Below are 18,348 nucleotides of genomic sequence, written 5' to 3'. Positions count from 1 at the left end.
ACTGACTCAACCAGCAGATTCCGGGCCTCTGCGGAGGCCGAGGTGGAGGCGGTGGAGGAGGCGGGAGTGCCCACGGCTCTGCGCCCCGGGGCCTGTGGTCCACGTGCAGGAGGAGCTAGGCGAGGCAAAGAGACACAACGCACGGCGGACTCCGGGAGGCTTTCCGGAAAAGTGACGCGAAGATCAGTGGACTTGCCACATGAAAAGGGATCCAGGGGGAGGAAATCAGTGAGCGGAGCAACAAGGCAGGGTATGGTGGGGAGGAAAAAAGAAGAAAGTTAAGAACAAGCTGGGAGACGGTGGTGGGTAAGGGACGCCTCCGCGGGCCGCCTGGGAGCGGAGGTCAGAGGTGGGCACCGCCCGCGCACCCCTGGGCGCCGTCGGGGAGGGCGCGGGGAGGGGCGCCCGTCCCGGCCAGCGTCCGCGGGGGTGCGGGTCCTGCTCCCGCCTGCCCCGAGCCCCGGCCCCGGTGGTGTCGGCCAGGCGGGGGCGGGCCGGCCCGGGGCGTGGAGCCGCGGGCCCGAGGGGGATGAGTAACCCTCGGCGGGCGGCGAGCAGGCGCGGCGCCCCGGAGCGTGCCAAGTCCCAGCCCGGAGCGCGCGGGGCCCGGAGCGTCCGGGGTCGCGCCCGAGGCCGGGGAGGGGCGGGCGGCCGCACCCGCGGCGGATAAAAGGGCGGCGCGGCGCGGGACCCGCTTTCTCCGCGCCGGGCCGGGCGTGCGGCGCTGCTGGCGGGCGGGCCTGACGCGGGAGCGGGCGGCGGGCGGCGGGGCATGGCGGGGGCGGCGGGGGCGGCGGGGGCGGCGGGGGCGGCGGGGGTGGCGTGCGCGCCGGCCGCGCGGCCCAGCCTGACCTCCATTTCGTCGGGGGAGCTGCGCAGCCTGTGGACGTGCGACTGCGAGCTGGCCCTGCTGCCGCTGGCACAGCTGCTGCGCCTGCAGCCCGGCGCCTTCCAGCTGCGCGGCGACCAGCTCGTGGTGCCCGGCCCCGGGGGCCCCGCGGCGGCGCGCGGCGGCTTCAACGTCTTCGGCGATGGCCGCGTGCGCCTCGACGGGCAGCTCTACCGCCTCAGCAGCTACATCAAGAGGTGGGTGGCCTCGCCGGGTCCCCGCGGAGGCCTCCACCAGGCTGTCGTGCCGGGGACCCGGGCTGGCCCTGCTTCCCGCCACCCCTCCCCTGGGGGACCCCCCTCTTTCGTGCCACTTCTAGGTTCGCCTCATTGCAAAGGTCACCTGAGGGTGCATGGCTCCTCCAGCCCTGGCCTTTTCCGCCCTCTGCATGACATCTTGCAGCTGCCGCTTGAAGCCGCCCGGGAGGGCATCAGGGCAGGCGCGTGGCGTAGGGCTGGGTGGGGAGCTTAACTGGGGGGTGATTTTCCGTTTCTGGCTCCTTAACTGGGTCAGATGAGCTCAAATCGGGACACACCCTTCAGGGGATGTTTGCAGAGGAGAGATTCATGCCCTGGCTTTGGATTTGTGGGGAGGGGAGAGGATGCTCAATTCTGGGTATTATTGGCCTGATCCAGTGAGGAGACTCAGTGAAAAAGCGTGCAAAGGTTCAAAGTTTCCCATCTTCGGCCTGCCTTTGTTTTCAAAAAATAGAGAAATAAAAACCATGCCTGAGAAACAAACAAAGCCCCGTGAAATCCAACCCGGGGCCATGTGGGCTGTGATGTGGGCAGGTAAGTTCTGGGAAATAGGTGCAATGAGTGTAGCTTCCAGGATTCTTGCACAGAGCTGGGCCCAAACCTCATTTGATGGCGAGTGCCCAGGATATGCTTAGCTGTTGTGGCCAAAGTGTCTGAGGCACTTCGTAGCAAACTTGCGGCCAGCAGGCTGTAGTCCATCTGAAGCAGGCTTTGATCATCACGGGATGAAGCAAGAGGAAGCTTCATGCTTGATTTTACACGGCCTCATGCCTTCCAGAGGTCACCTTGTACTTGTGTGTGGAGGGGGGGTGTCTTATACTTGTGCTGCCGAACAGTGTCGGGAAATGGACAGCGCAGTGTAGAGTTTGAATCAGAGATGAGTAAGCTGGCCAGCTAGGAGGATATAAAGCCTTTGCTACTGGGAAGGACAGCAGCACTGTGGTATCCTGTAAGTGGGATGGAGCCAAGGAGGGCAAGCAAACAAAATGAGATATTTAAAATGCCTTCTTCAAAGCTGCTTTTCCACAGAGAGAGAGAGAGAGTGAGGGCTTCCAATGCCTGAAAAACCATTCTGCAGCAAGAATTTCTTCCTTTTTCAGTGGATTGAATATTCTAACCCGCATCAGGGGACGATGGGAGGAACGGAGTTAGAAATCATTATTTGTGAAGATTTTTTTTTTAAAAGAAAAGGTAACCATTGTATTTGAGAACAGAGTATGAAAAATTCAAATGTCCAGGATTAATTGAAGCCATAGGTTAGGCTTTTGACAGAGCCAGCTTCCTCAATCTTAGCAACCAGTGCAGCAGAATTTAGAATGATGTCGAAGTCTGGTCATTAAACTCTTGCTTTGAACACCTCCTACACAAAAGACTATTAAATAGCAGTGGTCCCCTGGCAGTGAAGAGTCCAAAATAAACAATGACCGGGTGACACACAGCAGAATGCAGTGAGGATGCAACCACAAGGTTCTCATTGTCAAAGCAATTGAGCGAGGGCCTTTGGACCCTGGGACATAGCGAGGAACATCTGAGAATAATTGGGGTGGTAGAAGGAATGATCTGTCTTTCTCTCAGGGGACGTGCTGTGGCATGTGGGAAGTAGGCTTTTATAGGTGTGTGTGCAGTCCTGAAGGATGAACCTGATCTAGATGGAGAGAGCATTCTAGAAAAGAAGGGAAGCCTGGGTTGTGGGCAACAGTGAGAGGTTTTTGTCTTCATGTATCAGAAAGTGGGCACGTAGTCAGAATGCAGACATCAGAGTTGCCTCTCAGATCTGCCAAATTTACCCAGCTGTCTTTGGCTTTGGGGATAACATCCAGCTTCCTCTCTCAGAACATTACTCCAAAGCAGTGATTCATTCGCTTGGATCAATGAGAGCCAGGGTGCATATTTATTTTCTGCATCTATGCCCAATTCAACATTACTGCCGCGGTCCTGCTGGACAGCAGTTTTGGCCAACAGGGCATAGTACTCTATTTCAGACTTCCTCGAGATTGGGCCGTTGTTGAGGATGACCAGTTCTGCTTTGCCTTGTAAAACATCACCATCAGCTTGAACTCCAGCACGTACTTCCCACTTTTCATGTCCAGTTAGGACCTAGAGTTGATGGACTCCAGCAACTTTTTCATCTTTTCTGCGGCTACCGCTTTCCTACTTTAGGTGTGGGATGGCCTCCTACCAAGAACAGCTGGCTGTCAAGATAGCCAGGGCATGAGAAAGGCAAGTAATGATTCTTAATCATTTTAGACTACAGAGCTTTTCAGAATTTATGTAGGCCATCTCTCCCAGAGGCGTATGTATGTGCTGACGTTGCTAACTGTCCAGGTAGTTTATGAGTGAGCTATTTGGATCCAGCTTGAGGATCCTTGTTCAATTAATTAATTTAGTTCTTTTTTTTTTTCATTCAACAATTATTTCTTGGTGTGGGTAAGCTTACAGTGTAAACAGGATTTCCTTTTTGCGGCCTCAAAAAATGTGTGCTGTGTCTTTCCTGAGGTCCTTTCCTCAGGAAAAGGCTTAGGGCTGTTGCCCCTGACATTCATATGATTCACTCATTCAGACAATAAGAGGATGATGGGAGGATGGCTTAAGTTATGCTGATATGTCTTCTGATACTTGAACATTTTGGAAATTCATCTCTATTAAATAAACCTAAGGGAACCTGGGGTGGCTGGGAAGTTTAGGGATGGCCACCAGGGCTATAGAGCTCCTGGGAGCCTTCTTGAAAAGTCTGTCCTAACTTGGGGAGAGTGAATGGCAAGATCTTTATCGTTCCTTTTTTCTTTCAAGCTCATAATTTCCATCTGTGTCACAAACAAAACCTATATGGAACACCCGGTGTAAATAACTGATAACGCACACACGTTTTTCCCTGTGATGCGATACAGCCGCTTAGTGAGATGTAGTGGCATGTGCTTGGCAAACAGGTGCACCAGCCTTCTTTTCAGGGGTCCCCTGAGCACGACGGAGGCTGTTGGGGTGATAAACACAAGTACACCATAATAGTGGTGCCAGCTCCTGTTTACTCGAGTACCAAGAATGGCACAAAGTATTCCACAGCTGTTACTTCACAAGAGCTCACAAAGTTGGCACTTGTGGTATTTCCCTTCTTTTTATAGGTGAGGAAATTAGGACTCAGAGAGATTAAATAACTTACCTAAGCAAGATGCTGGTGAGTAGTAGTGGTAGAACCAGGTCTTCTGTGTGGCCTTGGCTAACTGTAGGCCTATGCTTGCAGCCAGCTGCCTCGAGGCTGAAAGGATTCTGGCTTAGTATAGACAGTGGCGGCTTTCTCACACTTCTCCCAAATCAACACCTAAACACCTGGAATTACAGCAGACAGAAGGCATCTTACATATTCAGGTGAAAGGGGAGGGTAAATCCAGTGGCCTTGAGGAAGCCACCAAAAGCAGAGGTGTGAGCTGCTCCTTCCCATATCCTACCCAGCTGTTAGCTGGTGACAGGGACACCTGCCAGGAGCTCAGTCACCCAGGGCAGGGGGTGCAGGGGGCCATGGGGAGACACAGGGGGCAGGTGAGGAGGAGTCAGGGCTGGAGCCTGGGGAGGCTTTGCTCCCACCCACCAGGGGAAGTGTTGGGCTATGTCTGCTGACCCCTAGCTCACCTTTCTGAGGTGACCCTGATTGCTGATGGGAGACAGAGAAGCAATTGCAGCCCCATTTGCAATGTGTAATACTGGGTGGCTCCCATCCAGTCCTTGTGACTGGTCCCCTGCCTTGATCCTGGTGTCTGAGTCTCAGATCTGGTGACCTGCCTGGGACAGCAGCCCCTTACTGGGACGTGTAACAATAACGGTGAAGTAATCATCATTTACGTGTGGAGCTATGGTGTGCATGAGATGCAGCCTAGAGTTAGTGTGGAGCAGCATGGGGGTCGGGACCAGACTGCCTTGGTTTGAATTCTAGTCCTACCGCTTACTAGCTGAGGGCTTCGGGAGATTTCTTAATTTCCGTGACTCCGTATCCTCTGTGTATAATGGAAATAATAACATCAACAACCTTACAGGGTTCTTGTTCAGAATTCAAATTTATAAGGTCCTTAAAGCAGTTACTGGCACGAATGAATCACTTGACAAATGTTAGCCTATAATATTATTAAGCAGCCCCGTAAGCCAAGTGGCTCACACACATGATTTAATCTGTTAGCCAGCCACCTGATGAGGTACCTTTTGTTAGCCAGATTTTACAGGTGTGGAAATTAATCTCAGCAAAACCAAAAAAAGCTCGCTGAGGTCACAGAGATAGAAACGTAACCCAGATCTGATGATTCAAAAGCCACGTGCCATTACTGCCTTCTTTCTTCAGGAGCCTTGCTCTGGACTTCCAGCCATTCCTTACCCTCAGCTCACCTGGTCCTTGCCAAATGCCCGCCTGCAGGCCCCAATGCAGCCACTTGACAGTCCCCAAGGCTTGGCTAACCCATGACGTGACTTCTGCTGGGGACGCCTCCCTCTGGCTTTGGCCCACTCAGTGATGGGACATTTGGCCCAACAGAACAATTCCTCTTGTCTGTCTCAGCTCAGTAAATGGTTCTAACTCCAGACCCCTCCTGTCTTGCTCTTTCTTATTTAAATAACTGGAGCTGGAACACATGAAGGCAGAGAGCTATGCATTTCTCTGGCATTTGCACGTTTGAATCATTAACTAGTTTGTAAGCCTCTTAATGGCAGGGAAGGACCATGTCTTAGATCAGTGCTTCTCAAACTTGAAATAAGCATGCAGGTCCCCTGGGGATCTTATTAAAACACAGTTTTTAAGTTGAATAAAACTGAGGGAAGCCCAGGACTCAGCAGTTTTACCAGTTCCTAGGTGATACCAATTCTGATAGTCCAGTGACCATGCTTTGAGCAACAAGGTTTTGCCTATCATTTTATATCGAAGTGGTGCATTTTCTAGTGTCTTTCTAATAGAGTAGATGCTTCTTGAAAGCAAGACTATTTCTTTTTGCTTTTTTTATGTCCCTGGAGCTCAGCGCCTATGCTTAGTGCTTATGAGTAAATGTATGCTTGAACGTATCGTTTCTGCCCCATGACCCAGGGTGGCAGTGGGGGTGGGGGCATGTACTGAGCATCAATAATGAATGAGTGAATGAATGAGTAGATAAACATGTGTGTCCTTGATTCCAGTCACCAGACAGTAGAGTGAGAAATCAGAAAATTTTGTTTAATTTCCCTCAAGTAGGGGCAGAGGGAAGAGAGGAAGTGAAAGAAAAGGAACCATCTGACAGCTCAGGCTGAGGCCTCACATAAAGCTGTCAAGTTAACACTGGAAACACAGCAGGGCCATCCTGCTCGCTCCCAAGGGCAGAATGCTTTTGCTGACTGTCACAGCAAAGGATTATGAGCTATAAGCAATTTCTGGACCTTCTATGCAAGGACAGTTTTCTATGTGTTCCTCTTTTTTTCTGTGCTCCACGCTCCGTATTTTTTTAAATCAACACACACACACAGACACGTAAGCACACACACACCCTCAGATGGAAGCTATAGGTTTACATTCTTATTTGCTCTGAGCATTAAATCACCAGAGCCAAGGGAAATTTGGGGCAACTTTTCAAGAATTGTGCCAGAAATGATGTGAAACCTAAAGGAACCTCCAGAGAAAGTTAGGCATCTCAGAGGGGAATGATCTCTCAGCCACTCTAGATTTGCTAGAAGCAAAAATATAGTGTTCTTTCTTGGTCTCCTAGTCCAGGTATCACCTCATTAAGCTTTGCTTTAGCCTTCCACACTGAAAAATGGAGGAAAGAAATTGGAGCAAGGACGGAGAAACTCTTGCTCGTGTATTTTTCAGATGCTCATGTTGTCTTTTTTCCTGGTCACTCACATGAACACAGTCCTGATTGTGTTTTGCAAGTTTATAGAACTTCACCGTATGGCCAGCAGAGTTGGCCAGGTTTGAATATACTAACCATGTTTGTTGAACATCTACTATGGGCTCAAGAACATATGTCTCTATTACTTGCACTGCATTGAGTCCTCTCACAGGAGATATTGTTATTATCCCTTCTACAGATGAGGGCACAGGTTCAGATGGGTTAAGTAACTCACTCAAGGTCACAGTGAGCTGTGGCTCTGCAGCTGAGTTCATACAGCCAGTCAATTAGGGAGTGAATTATATCTTCTTATTTCGAATCACTATGCATTGTGTCACACTGTATCTGCCTTTCAATCTTTGGTTTGAAGCCAGAGTTTCAGCCTAGAAGCATCGTGAGGCCAGGGTAAAAGCAATGAAGAAATGAGAGTTTAAAAGAGCTCTCTTAAACCCTTTGCTTTTCATCCTTAATAACTTCGGCAAATATAATAAACATCCAGCACACAAGAAGCAGTACTTGCTTTAGTAATTCAGAAATATGCGTGATTAAAGATGAAATAACTAGTCCCTAATGTCATCTAGTAAGGTTCATCTTAAAACAAAACCAATGATTCAATGTCAGATACTTAAATACCTGTGAGACTTCACAACAGGTCCTCAGTCTTTTTGTATTTTAGTGACTTACATATACAAATTTTTTAACAGTGAATTCCAAAGAATGCTCATGTTTATTAATTTCACTGGAATTTCCAGGTGTTAAACAATTGTACTGGGAAGCTGGGAATGATGAATTAGGAAGGTATTTCTTATTTGTGACCTGGTTTAAATAGAGAGTTCATTAAGTAGGGATCTTGCCACAATCTCTTGTCTGTAAATTCTGTTACGGAGATCTTGTATAAATAGCATTTTCACACATCTGTGGCATCCTGATAACTGACATGCTCTGTGGCGATGTTTACAGCCCCGTTAAGATCCTAAAAGTGCCTCTGAATCATCAAAGAAAGATTAAATTATGTCGAGCATAGTTATAATATTCAGGGCATCTTATTAAATTCAGACTCCGAAAAGGATGACTCATGTATAGGCTATATATTAAACTAATTGTGTGACTATCTGGAAGCCCCTCGCCACCCCTGGCCTGATATCCCTACTCTGATCATGAGAAACAACAGCTCTTGGAGCCTCAAAGCATTCCACAAAACCTGCCACAGAATTCTGGGGAAAACTGATTATTTTCCCAACCAGTGGTCGTTGTTAAATTGAGATTTTCATCTTTTCCTATAAGCTGTGGATTCATCAGAATAAAATCGATGGTCCCTCTGATTGGATGTTGATTGGTCTCACAGGCAGAGGCAAGTACTGCACTGTCATTTGCAACATCAGAATAGTAATTGGAATGGCAGATTTTCCAGACAGGCTGTACACCAATGCTGTGTGTGCACCCTAGAGAATGACACTCAGACCATGGATATTGAGAGAGCAGAGGAGTCAGCCTGAGGAAAATGTGAAATGTTTAAGTGACTATAAATTAACTCCATGGTGAACAAGGCAGGAGAATAGGAAAATCTGCCTTGGATGGGACACAGGTGGTACCTGACTCTGCCCCAGCATCATGCATCTATCTTGTTGGTGTTTACTGCATTCCGACTCATCCTTTTCTTCTTCCATGGCTATAAGACTTTTCTTCCTTTTTTCTTCCTCTGTGCCTCTCCCCGTACCCCCTGCTACCACAGACCTCACTGGTTCTATGCGGCCTCTCCCGGGCCACTCTTGTCTGCCCGTGCGAGGTCCTGGACAGTTGAAGAGATGTGATGGCAGAGGGGCTGGGGGGATACAGGGAACCCCTGTGCTGCCACCTTCTACCCCAGCCCCATTTCACAGGCCCTGAGCCCCTCCACTGTGATAAAGCATGTTTGGTGCCTACCTGGTGCCCAGCCCATAATCAGGGCCCAGCAAATGCTGTTGAATGAATGAATGAATGGGAGCAAATAAACTCCAAGCATGATGATCCTCTTTCTCCTCCCTTCTCTTTTGCTTCCTTTCTTCAGCGCCTTTTGGCAGGTGGCCAGTTAGGACAAAAAGGAACAGGAACGTTCTCTCCCTGCTGATGTGGAACATGAGGGCTAGTCCCCTTCAGGTGTCCCACCTCTCCCCATTCTCACTGTGCTCTTAGGTGAGGATGAGGGCAGGAGCGGGACGTCAGAAGAACCATACAGAATCCCTGGTCCGCATTGTCTTCCACAGTCCGTTTCCTTGTTATCTCTGCTGGTCCCCCCCAACCCTTCTTCCCAACACCTGCCCTCCTCACCTCACCCCTGAACATGAACAACCGCATCCCCTGCCCCCCTCTGAATACACCAGCCCTGTATCCCCTTCCCCACCCCAGGACGAGCCCCCTGACCACCCCCAGTGCCCCTGGCGTGGGAGGCAGAGGCTATATTAAAAGCCTGGTGAAAGACAAGGCAGGACGTGTTTTTGAGGCCCCACCAGGGGTCAGGTTTTAAAAGCTCTCGAAATCAGGTCTGACAATCCCCGAGAAAAGATAATGATACAGATTACTAAGAAACCAAGCTGGGAGACAGACAAGCCGAAGCTGTGGTTTTCTGCCTCGGAGGGGTACATAGTCTCCCACGTGCTCCCGCCCCACGCCGGGGTCCGGGTCTTGTTTGCTGGGCCCTCTGAGCGGGTCGTGGGAAGTGGGACGGGGCGGGAGAGAGGCCTGTGTGGTCACAGCTCCCTGCAGCAGGGCTCCCTCCAAGGCTGTGATTTTCATGTCAGGCACGGGGCAGATAACAAACCAGAAAGCAACTCTTGAGCTGTCTCTGCCCGTGACTAGATGTAAGAAGCAAACACACCACAGCACAGCGAAACAGCCCGTGCTGTCAGCCAGGGCAGCCATTCGCTCTATGCAGATGTGCACAGCTGTGCCTGTCCGTGGGGAACCAGTCCTGTGTTGAAGAGGGACGGTGGCAGACACATTCTCCAGCTTGCTGGGTGCCATTCAGCCTGCCTGCGTCCGTGTGGTGTCTGAGCTTGGGTGTGGATCAGAAATAAGCCATCTTCTCGAGGGAAGCCGGTTTGTACTCAGATCTCTCTTTTTATCAACAATGCAGGTAGAAAGACTACTTGGAATATTCATAAACTAGGAGGAGATAGCTGACATGCTGAATGACAGAGTCAAAATGCAAAAAAAAAGAACTTCCCAGGGTGGAATAATGAATGAAAACCAAAGAGGTGAAATTGAATAGGATCATGGGCAAAAGTCCAAAATTAGTCTGGTATTTTTCTTTTCTTTTCTTTTTTTTCTTTTCTTTCTTTTCTTTTCTTTTCTTTTCTTTTCTTTTCTTTTCTTTTCTTTTCTTTTCTTTTCTTTTCTTTCTTTTCTTTCCTTTCCTTTTTTCTTTTCTTTTCTTTTTTCTTTTCTTTTCTTTTTTCTTCATCGCACAAATCTCAGGATCAGGGAGATATGAATTAGTTCATATGAATATTGGTTGATTGTGTAATTTATGGAGGGGCTGGGGTCTTATCTCAGGATTAGAGTACGGAAGAGGGGAGGAGAAGAAAAGGGAAATTTTCTTCGGAGAAGACCTAACTTATGCCACTTGTAGAGCATAATTTATTCTCAATCTGGAGAGACACAGAGCTCTTACTGCTTCAAATAAACTCTTATAGCCCAAAAGATAGATGGTACTGGCCATCATCTAATGAGGGCTGCCCCTGAGAGCCAAGCATTGGTGCCAGGCTACCCTAAAGACCATGGCCACCTTCGGCTTGTATCCTGATCTCTCATCTGACCAGGGAGGGGATTTATTTATATGGTACAAAATATGACTGCCTCCATGGGACACATTTTAGGGATCCTCCCTTGTGAGATCTGTGGATATGGCAGGCCCCTGTCCAGTACATCCCCTTCCTGACCTAGATGGGAGGGTGTATTACGTTTACAATGATCTTTGCTTTTTTCATAGATATGTGGAACTGACCAACTACTGCGATTATAAAGACTACAGGGAAACTATACTGAGCAAACCAATGCTCTTCTTTGTTAACGTACAGACCAAAAAAGACACCTCGAGAGGTAGGTATATAAATATTTTTGGCTTGATTCTGCCTCTTGGGGCTGTGGACTGTGGCACGCTAATGAGGTAGAAGTTGTGCATGGAGTGAGCAGGGTAGATGCCAGCTGTGAATAGGCTGGGAGCGAGAAGCCTGGAGCGTTAGACCATCTGAAGCACAGCACAAGCTTGCAGAACCTTTAAATGATTTGAGGGCAAAAGCCATCTGTCTCTGGGTTTTGTCTTATACTCCCCGTCTAGGCAGGAAGTGCTATCATGTTCCGAGTCTGCAGGGGTTGCCAAAATGACTGGAATGATGGTGATATATAATACTTTGCACCACGTAACAAACACTTTTGTTTGTGAGGTGTACTCTCATGTCATTAATTGACACTGCAGCCCTGCAGGGCTTTCATCCAAGGGGGAACATTCTCGAGCATGAAACTACTTTCATTATTATCACATGATTTCATTATTATTATTTTTGTATATAATAGTTTCATTAATTATTACTATTAATAATTATGCTGGGACTGAGGTATAAAATGGCACTGACCCAAGGGAACTATGATGCATAGTCATCCTACCTATGAGGTGCTTATACCCATTTTATAGATAAGGAAACTAAGGTAAAGAAATAAATAGGAGTTGTAGATGCTTTTATGTTTCATGCTGTGGTCTTCAAATTCTAATTTTAGGGGTACCTCTTCATTGTTTCTTCCAAGAAATCAGAATAACTGCTAACAACTCTAACTCCAGTTCCAATATGGAAATGCCTCCATTTTTCCTTCTTCCTGCTTAGTGTTATGTGGGGGAAGTCATGGGCATATTGCTCTGTGATAGAGACAGAATTTCATAATTCTACTTCTAAATAGCATTCTTAAAATGAGTCCAAGGTAATAAGAAACCATCTACAAATTCCAAATAGACTTTCTCAAGCATTCATTCTCATTCAGATTCAGTGGAGTTGATTCTCTGTTCATTTCATTCAGAATCATTCAGATTCTCTGCTCACTTGGTAATTCAGTCACAATGCTCTCTCGGCAGGAGGGGCTGGGAACAGAACACAAGGTAACAAGCGGTGCTTGTTAGAGCATCTGAGCCCCTGATGTTATTTGGCTGATGATGACCAGAAAGCCAGAGAGTTCTCCAGCAATGTAATTCACAGACATATCAAGTACACCTCCTGCGTCGATCTCTCAGGAGGAATCTTAGGAAAGAATAAGAGCCTCTCCATTTTAGCATTTTAATGAAAGTGCAGGGAATGGTACAGGAGATATTTGTGGATTTGTGGGTGGCCTACAAAAGGTACACAGTTGTATGACAACTATCATGGAGGGAGGTACAGAGACCTTGTGCCGTGCAATTGTGAACAAAGCCGTGAAACTAAGAGCTTCTATGACACAGAAGCTTAAAATGGTCAAATTTAGATTATGAGAATTATAAGTGAGGTAACGCATCCAACCTTGCTGCTAAACTGCACTTTTGTGCAAATTAGAAAAAGCCGCCACCAGTAACTTAACACAATCTACTAATCCTTCGTAGAGGTCTGTCATAGTAACTATGCAAATAGACAATGTCTATGAATGTCAGTGGTACCTCTAGAGTTGTGCAGTGCACAACCTGCCCAACCAGCGCAGTGTGGAGGGTGGTAGTCCTTGGTATCTAATGAACCTAAAGATCTTAGTTTGGTTTGTGTGAAAGTTAACTCAAGGTACCAAATAGCTTGCTTGCTTTGTTTATCTCTTATCTCAAAGAGGATATAAGAAATTTATATTTAAAATACCCTCCAGAGGGGATCCCTGGGTGGCGCAGCGGTTTGGCGCCTGCCTTTGGCCCAGGGCGCGATCCTGGAGACCCGGATCGAATCCCACGTCGGGCTCCCGTGCATGGAGCCTGCTTCTCCCTCTGCCTGTGTCTCTGCCTCTCTCTCTCTCTCTGTGACTATGATAAACAAATAAAAAAAAATTAAAAAAATAAATAAAATAAAATACCCCCCAGAAATGGTAATTTGAGAGAAGGGAAGCAAGGGTAGAAAAAATAAGATGAATAAGGCTAGTGGAAAAGTTAGCTCAAAATATAATCTTCAGGGATATAAGATTCATTATTGGTGGACCACAGGTTTGGCTCTCAAAGCCAAAGCAAAATGTTCAGTTCTCAAAATCACATTATGGCAGGTCTGTAACCTTTAAACAGAGAGTGCCCATCTATGTTATGTGTCTGTCTAGAAAAAAACACTTGACTAATTAAGTCCATGGAGCTTGATTCTGGGGACTGGAAAAGGTAAGAAATTGTTGGCTTATAGTATTTCGAATTTCCTAATGAGCAAAGAATCTCCTCTTTGCCTAGATTGTATAGAATTAGAGAGAATTGGACATAAGGAATTAAAAAAAAGAAAGAGGGCAGCCCTGGTGGCTCAGCAGTTTGGCGCCTGCCTTCAGCCCAGGGTGTGATCCTGGAAACCCCGATAGAGTCCCACATCGGGCTCCCTGCATGGAGCCTGCTTCTCCCTCTGCCTGTGTTTCTGCCTCTCTCTCTCTGTCTGTCTGTCTGTCATAAATAAATAAATAAATAAATAAATAAATAAATAAAATCTTAAAAAAAAAAAAAAAGGAAAAGAAAGAAACCCCAAATCAAACCACCACCAACAACAAAACAACTGTTTGCTAGGGCAGAGGCAATAGTATTATTTAAACAATGCGAAGGACTGCTCCTCTGCCGGGGATTGTATTGGGGTGGGGTGTAAAGGAGACTCAGTCTCAAATTGCCTTGATCTTTAAAACACTAGACCAGGGATCCCTGGGTGGCACAGAGGTTTGGCGCCTGCCTTTGGCCCAGGGCGCGATCCTGGAGACCCGGGATCGAATCCCACGTCGGGCTCCCGGTGCATGGAGCCTGCTTCTCCCTCTGCTTGTGTCTCTGCCTCTCTCTCTCTCTCTCTCTCTCTCTCTGTGACTGTCATAAATAAATAAAAATTAAAAAAAAAAAAAAAAAACACTAGACCAGCCTTTTGCAGAATGCATGCCAGGTCTTTGGGGGAGGGAGGATTGGGAGAGATGGGTGATAGGAGGAGAAGGCATGGGGTTGGCTGATTTTCTGCTTTGCAAATGAGGAAATGCTGGTGAGAACCAAGTTGCTGTTTAAATACCCAGTAAGACTGTTTTGGCTTTAGCCCCTGCCACCCCACGCTGGTTGCATGCCATGGTACTCTGTTCTCATCTGTGACACTTAGAGTGACAGAGTGCACTTGGGGGAGCTGACTTTCTAACTGGCTGTTACAGTATCTCAGAGCTTCCTTCACATCTACAAAGTTCTCAGGAATATTTCTAGAGAAATCTGGTTCAGCTGTGCAGTGAGAGTCTGAGGGGCCCATGAGGGAAGTTGTAAATGAATAAAATCTCCGAATAAGGTAGGAATCACTGCTTTATCAAATGCTGAGAAGTATATTTATGTCACACATGCACACTTCTATCTGAATTCTGCTTCCTAATTTTTAGAAAGAACATATGCATTTCTTGTGAACACAAGGCACCCCAAAATAAGAAGACAGATAGAGCAAGGGATGGACATGATCATCTCCTCGGTGATTGGGGAAAGCTACCGGCTTCAGGTAAACTTCCATCAATCTGAATCCAGGGATGGTTAACCACACAGAAAGGGGTCTGCACATCTTGTGCAAGGCTGAGTCTTTAGAGCTTAATTGTTTTATTATTTCAAGAAAATGAACTTGGTTTCTAGCAACTAATCTAGAAACAATAAATGTCAATTTAACCAAGCAGTTCAAGGGCTTCAAATGGCTAGGATGCAAAAGCAAAGGTCTGTTTTAAAAAATGAGAGCCAACTGTTCAAAAATACCTGTCTGAATGAAAAAGAAATAAAGGGTGTGATATTTTGGATACTTGGGCCGTTGTTAATTCAATTATATAATTCTGTAGTAATATATAATTCTGTAATGTACCATTATAGTTATTTCCATGGCATTAATTAAATGCTTCTCTCTCTTTCAGTTTGATTTTCAAGAGGCAGTAAAAAACTTTTTCCCGCCAGGAAATGAGGTGGTTAATGGAGAAAATTTGAGCTTTGCGTATGAATTCAAAGCTGATGCATTATTTGATTTCTTCTATTGGTTTGGGCTCAGCAATTCTACTGTAAAGGTGAAGGGAAAAGTTCTGAATTTGTCAAGTACAAGTCCAGAAAAGAAGGAGACAATTAAATTATTCCTGGAAAAAATGAGTGAACCTTTAATCCGTAGGAGCAGTTTCTCTGACCGAAAATTCAGTGTAACTTCTAGAGGTATGTTAAAAATTCTCAAGTACTTGAGGAGGGCAGTTAAATGAAAGGGTAGAATAATATCACAGGAGTGGAGAGTCAATTAAATGAAAAAGAAAGGTCTCTTGATAAAGGGGGAATATAACATCACATAATTCAGAACGTAAGAAGCACGAAGTGTATGCTACCAAGAAATACAGTGACTTTTCTTGTGAGGTTCCTTAAAGTTTTGTGACGGAGCACTTACAGCATGCAGCATACCCAGAATATAATTTCAAAATATATTATTAGTTCAAATACATATCACTACTCATTTAAATATTAATAATTTAAATATTATGAAAGAATGATCCTTTCCTGATGTGCATATTCAAGGCAACAGAATGTTAATAGCGTCAGCTGGGGGAGGGTTGTACATGGTCAAGGTATCTATCTTTAAGAATATTTGAAAGGGTTCTCCAGAGTTTGTAAGACCACAAAATAATAACTCTTGAGAACGCTTTACCTAACAGATTTTAACCTAGATGCTAATATTCAGGGCCTCCTCCCCAGCAGTGGATGAGACTTTGCAGTCTGCTTTGTGGCCAAGGCAGATGACATCAATTAAGTCTTGTCTGGGTTTGTCTTCTGCTGAGCCCATTCTTCTGTCCTGTGCTAGTCTCTGCTGAAAGCTGCCTCCTTGAACCAGGACTCTTGAGGTTAATCACAAGAAGAAAAGAAACAAACAAAAACACACCAACCTCTATGAACCTGCAGTATAAAAAATGCTCAGATGTAAAAAAACAGAGTCTTCATTAGTTATATTTAATGAGAGTTGCTTCCTTCCAATATTTATAGCAAAAATGCTTACTCCTAAGAATTTCTTTTCCTGGAAGTAGCCCCTACTCCTGTGCATGCGCACATGCACTCCCTCACCCTCCTACTCCTTTTTCTTTCCCCTTTTCTCCCTGACTCCTCAGTCTCTTTCTCCCTCCTCCCTTGCTCCTCCACCTGCCACCCTTTCTGTCTTTCCCTCTTGTTCTCCCCCTTTCTAACACCCTCTCTCTTTCTCCCCCACCCTGTCGCTTTAGCTTTCTCTGTCTGGGGGTGTTTCTTACAAAGATACTTTGTGCTTTGCTCCATTGGAGCATGCGGAGGATTATACACTGATTCTTTTGGGGAAAGATTAACTTGCTGGGTTGCCTGGTCCCTCCAGCCCCACCCACTGGACTTGGCAGCCTGTGTGGGTGTGGGGGTGGGGTGGGGGTGGTGTGTGTATGGGGTACAGTTGTACATCCGTCCTCCTCCCTGCTCTGCGTGTGGCTACCTGAGATGTCCACTGCCATCCAGGGGAAACCAAGAAGGATGTGAAGTTGGGCAGTGCTTGCTTGCAAGTTTACTAGGAGCCATGCCCGGGGCCACTTGCACTCCACAACAAGACCTCCTGAGCCTTCATTATGCACCACAAGTGGAACAGCCAAGATGCATGAGCTGCCCTGGCAGGCAGGCCAGGCCTGGCCTCTACTGGCTCTGTCCTGGTGAATCATCTCAGCTCTATCTACTTTGCCTAAATTTACCTTTGTCCTAGGCCTCTGCTCCTGAACTGTGGGCCTTTTGCCACAAGTGAGAAAACTGTCTGCACGTCTGCTCTGGCCCACGGAAAAGCACCTGGTCCACGTCCTGCTAGTAGACAGACACACACAAAAAATTGTTTAGCGTTTTGAGTTTTTCTGAGGAAGTCAGGATTCTCTACTAATTATTGAAATGGTTACATTGTATGTTGTGTGAGTTTTAAGTTATTGTTGTTTTGTTTTTGTTTTTGTTTTTCCAGTGACAATAATAATGTGCCTTGTTACTTTTCTCAGGTTCAATAGATGAAGTTTTCAACTGCAGTCTGTCACCCAGATCATCTCTGACGGAGGCTCTTTTGGCAGAATTGCCAGTTGCAAGTGTCCTGGAATCTGAAGAGACACCTAACCAATTTATGTGATGGGCTTGAACATTCTGTGGTCACTGCTACCTGCCAGGCATGTGAGGACAGGAGGCCGAGGGGACGTGAGACGCGGTGGGAGGCAGGCACTTCAACCTGTCGGTCAACCCCTCTACTCCCACAGAAGGTTCCTGTCTTCCATTTCCCGAGTGATGCCCCGGCAGGCCTGATGCAGCTGGCTTCAGGAAGGGAGGGCTTTGGTCCGATGGCCTGGAGGGGTAGCCTTTCTTTTTAACATTCCTCCAAAGAGGCAGAGGGAACAGCAGAGTCCTGCCTCCCTGAATGCTTTGCTTAGTATCCTGGCATCCAGGAAAGCTCCCTTTGAGGGACCAGTCTGACTTGGGTGTTGACTCTCAATACCATGTAAATCACTGGCCCTCTGCTTGGGACCTCCTTGTCTGAACCCAAACCCATAAAGCAGGTGGTTAGCAGTGCTATTTTCTTGTGAACATGGCTGGACAAAAAAGCCTAGAACATCTTTCACTGAAAGATATGTTTCGTTCTTAGGAGAAACATTCTAGGTAAGGGGAGTGGAGGATTGGCCAGGTTGAGAGGACAGTAACCTTGCCACCCACTGCCTGACATTTGAGCTCTCTTGCTGTCTCTCTCTCATCAGAGTGGCCTGCATAGAAAAAGGCCAGATGATGTGGTACCACTGACAGGGGAAGGATAATGTACATGGCAGTGTCCTCTATTGGAAGCGCATTATGTCAGTTGGGTATTTTAAATAAGCTTTTAGCAATCTTAACACTAAAAGCAAAATAGAAGAAAGCTATAACATTACCACAATACATTGTTACATCAATACATTTTTCATCTCATAGGTACAATGGAGTTCTTCAAAAAGAAAAAAAATCCTGTTTACATATAAAAACTTGCATGAACAAATCACTACATATCCTTATAATGAGGAAGATTTATGGGTCCGAGTATAATTTTCCTATCTTTTCTAAACAACTTCTTGTATTATACATTTTGATAGCACTACTGATTGTCCCTTCATTTATATTGATATGTTGGGTACTGTATTTGTGCAATTAAAACTTTTCTTAGCATTCAACATGGAATCAATTAAA

The 18,348-nt window shown here is 46.5% G+C and overlaps 1 protein-coding gene across 1 annotated transcript; it reads left to right on the top strand.

Annotated features, from left to right (window-relative positions):
- Window positions 1-772: 772 nt before the first annotated feature.
- On the top strand, window positions 773-18,348 carry MEDAG (mesenteric estrogen dependent adipogenesis). The gene is made up of 5 exons (XM_077869695.1): window positions 773-1,086; window positions 10,948-11,057; window positions 14,532-14,644; window positions 15,042-15,327; window positions 17,148-18,348. Exons 1-5 carry the CDS (start codon window positions 773-775, stop codon window positions 17,270-17,272), a joined length of 948 nt encoding a protein of 315 aa, XP_077725821.1. The 3' UTR covers window positions 17,273-18,348.

Source organism: Canis aureus, chromosome 24 (genome assembly GCF_053574225.1).
Source record: "Canis aureus isolate CA01 chromosome 24, VMU_Caureus_v.1.0, whole genome shotgun sequence".
Lineage (NCBI taxonomy): Eukaryota > Metazoa > Chordata > Mammalia > Carnivora > Canidae > Canis > Canis aureus.
The sequence above is the reverse complement of the archived record's forward strand: the minus strand, read 5'-3'. Positions and strand labels throughout refer to the sequence as shown.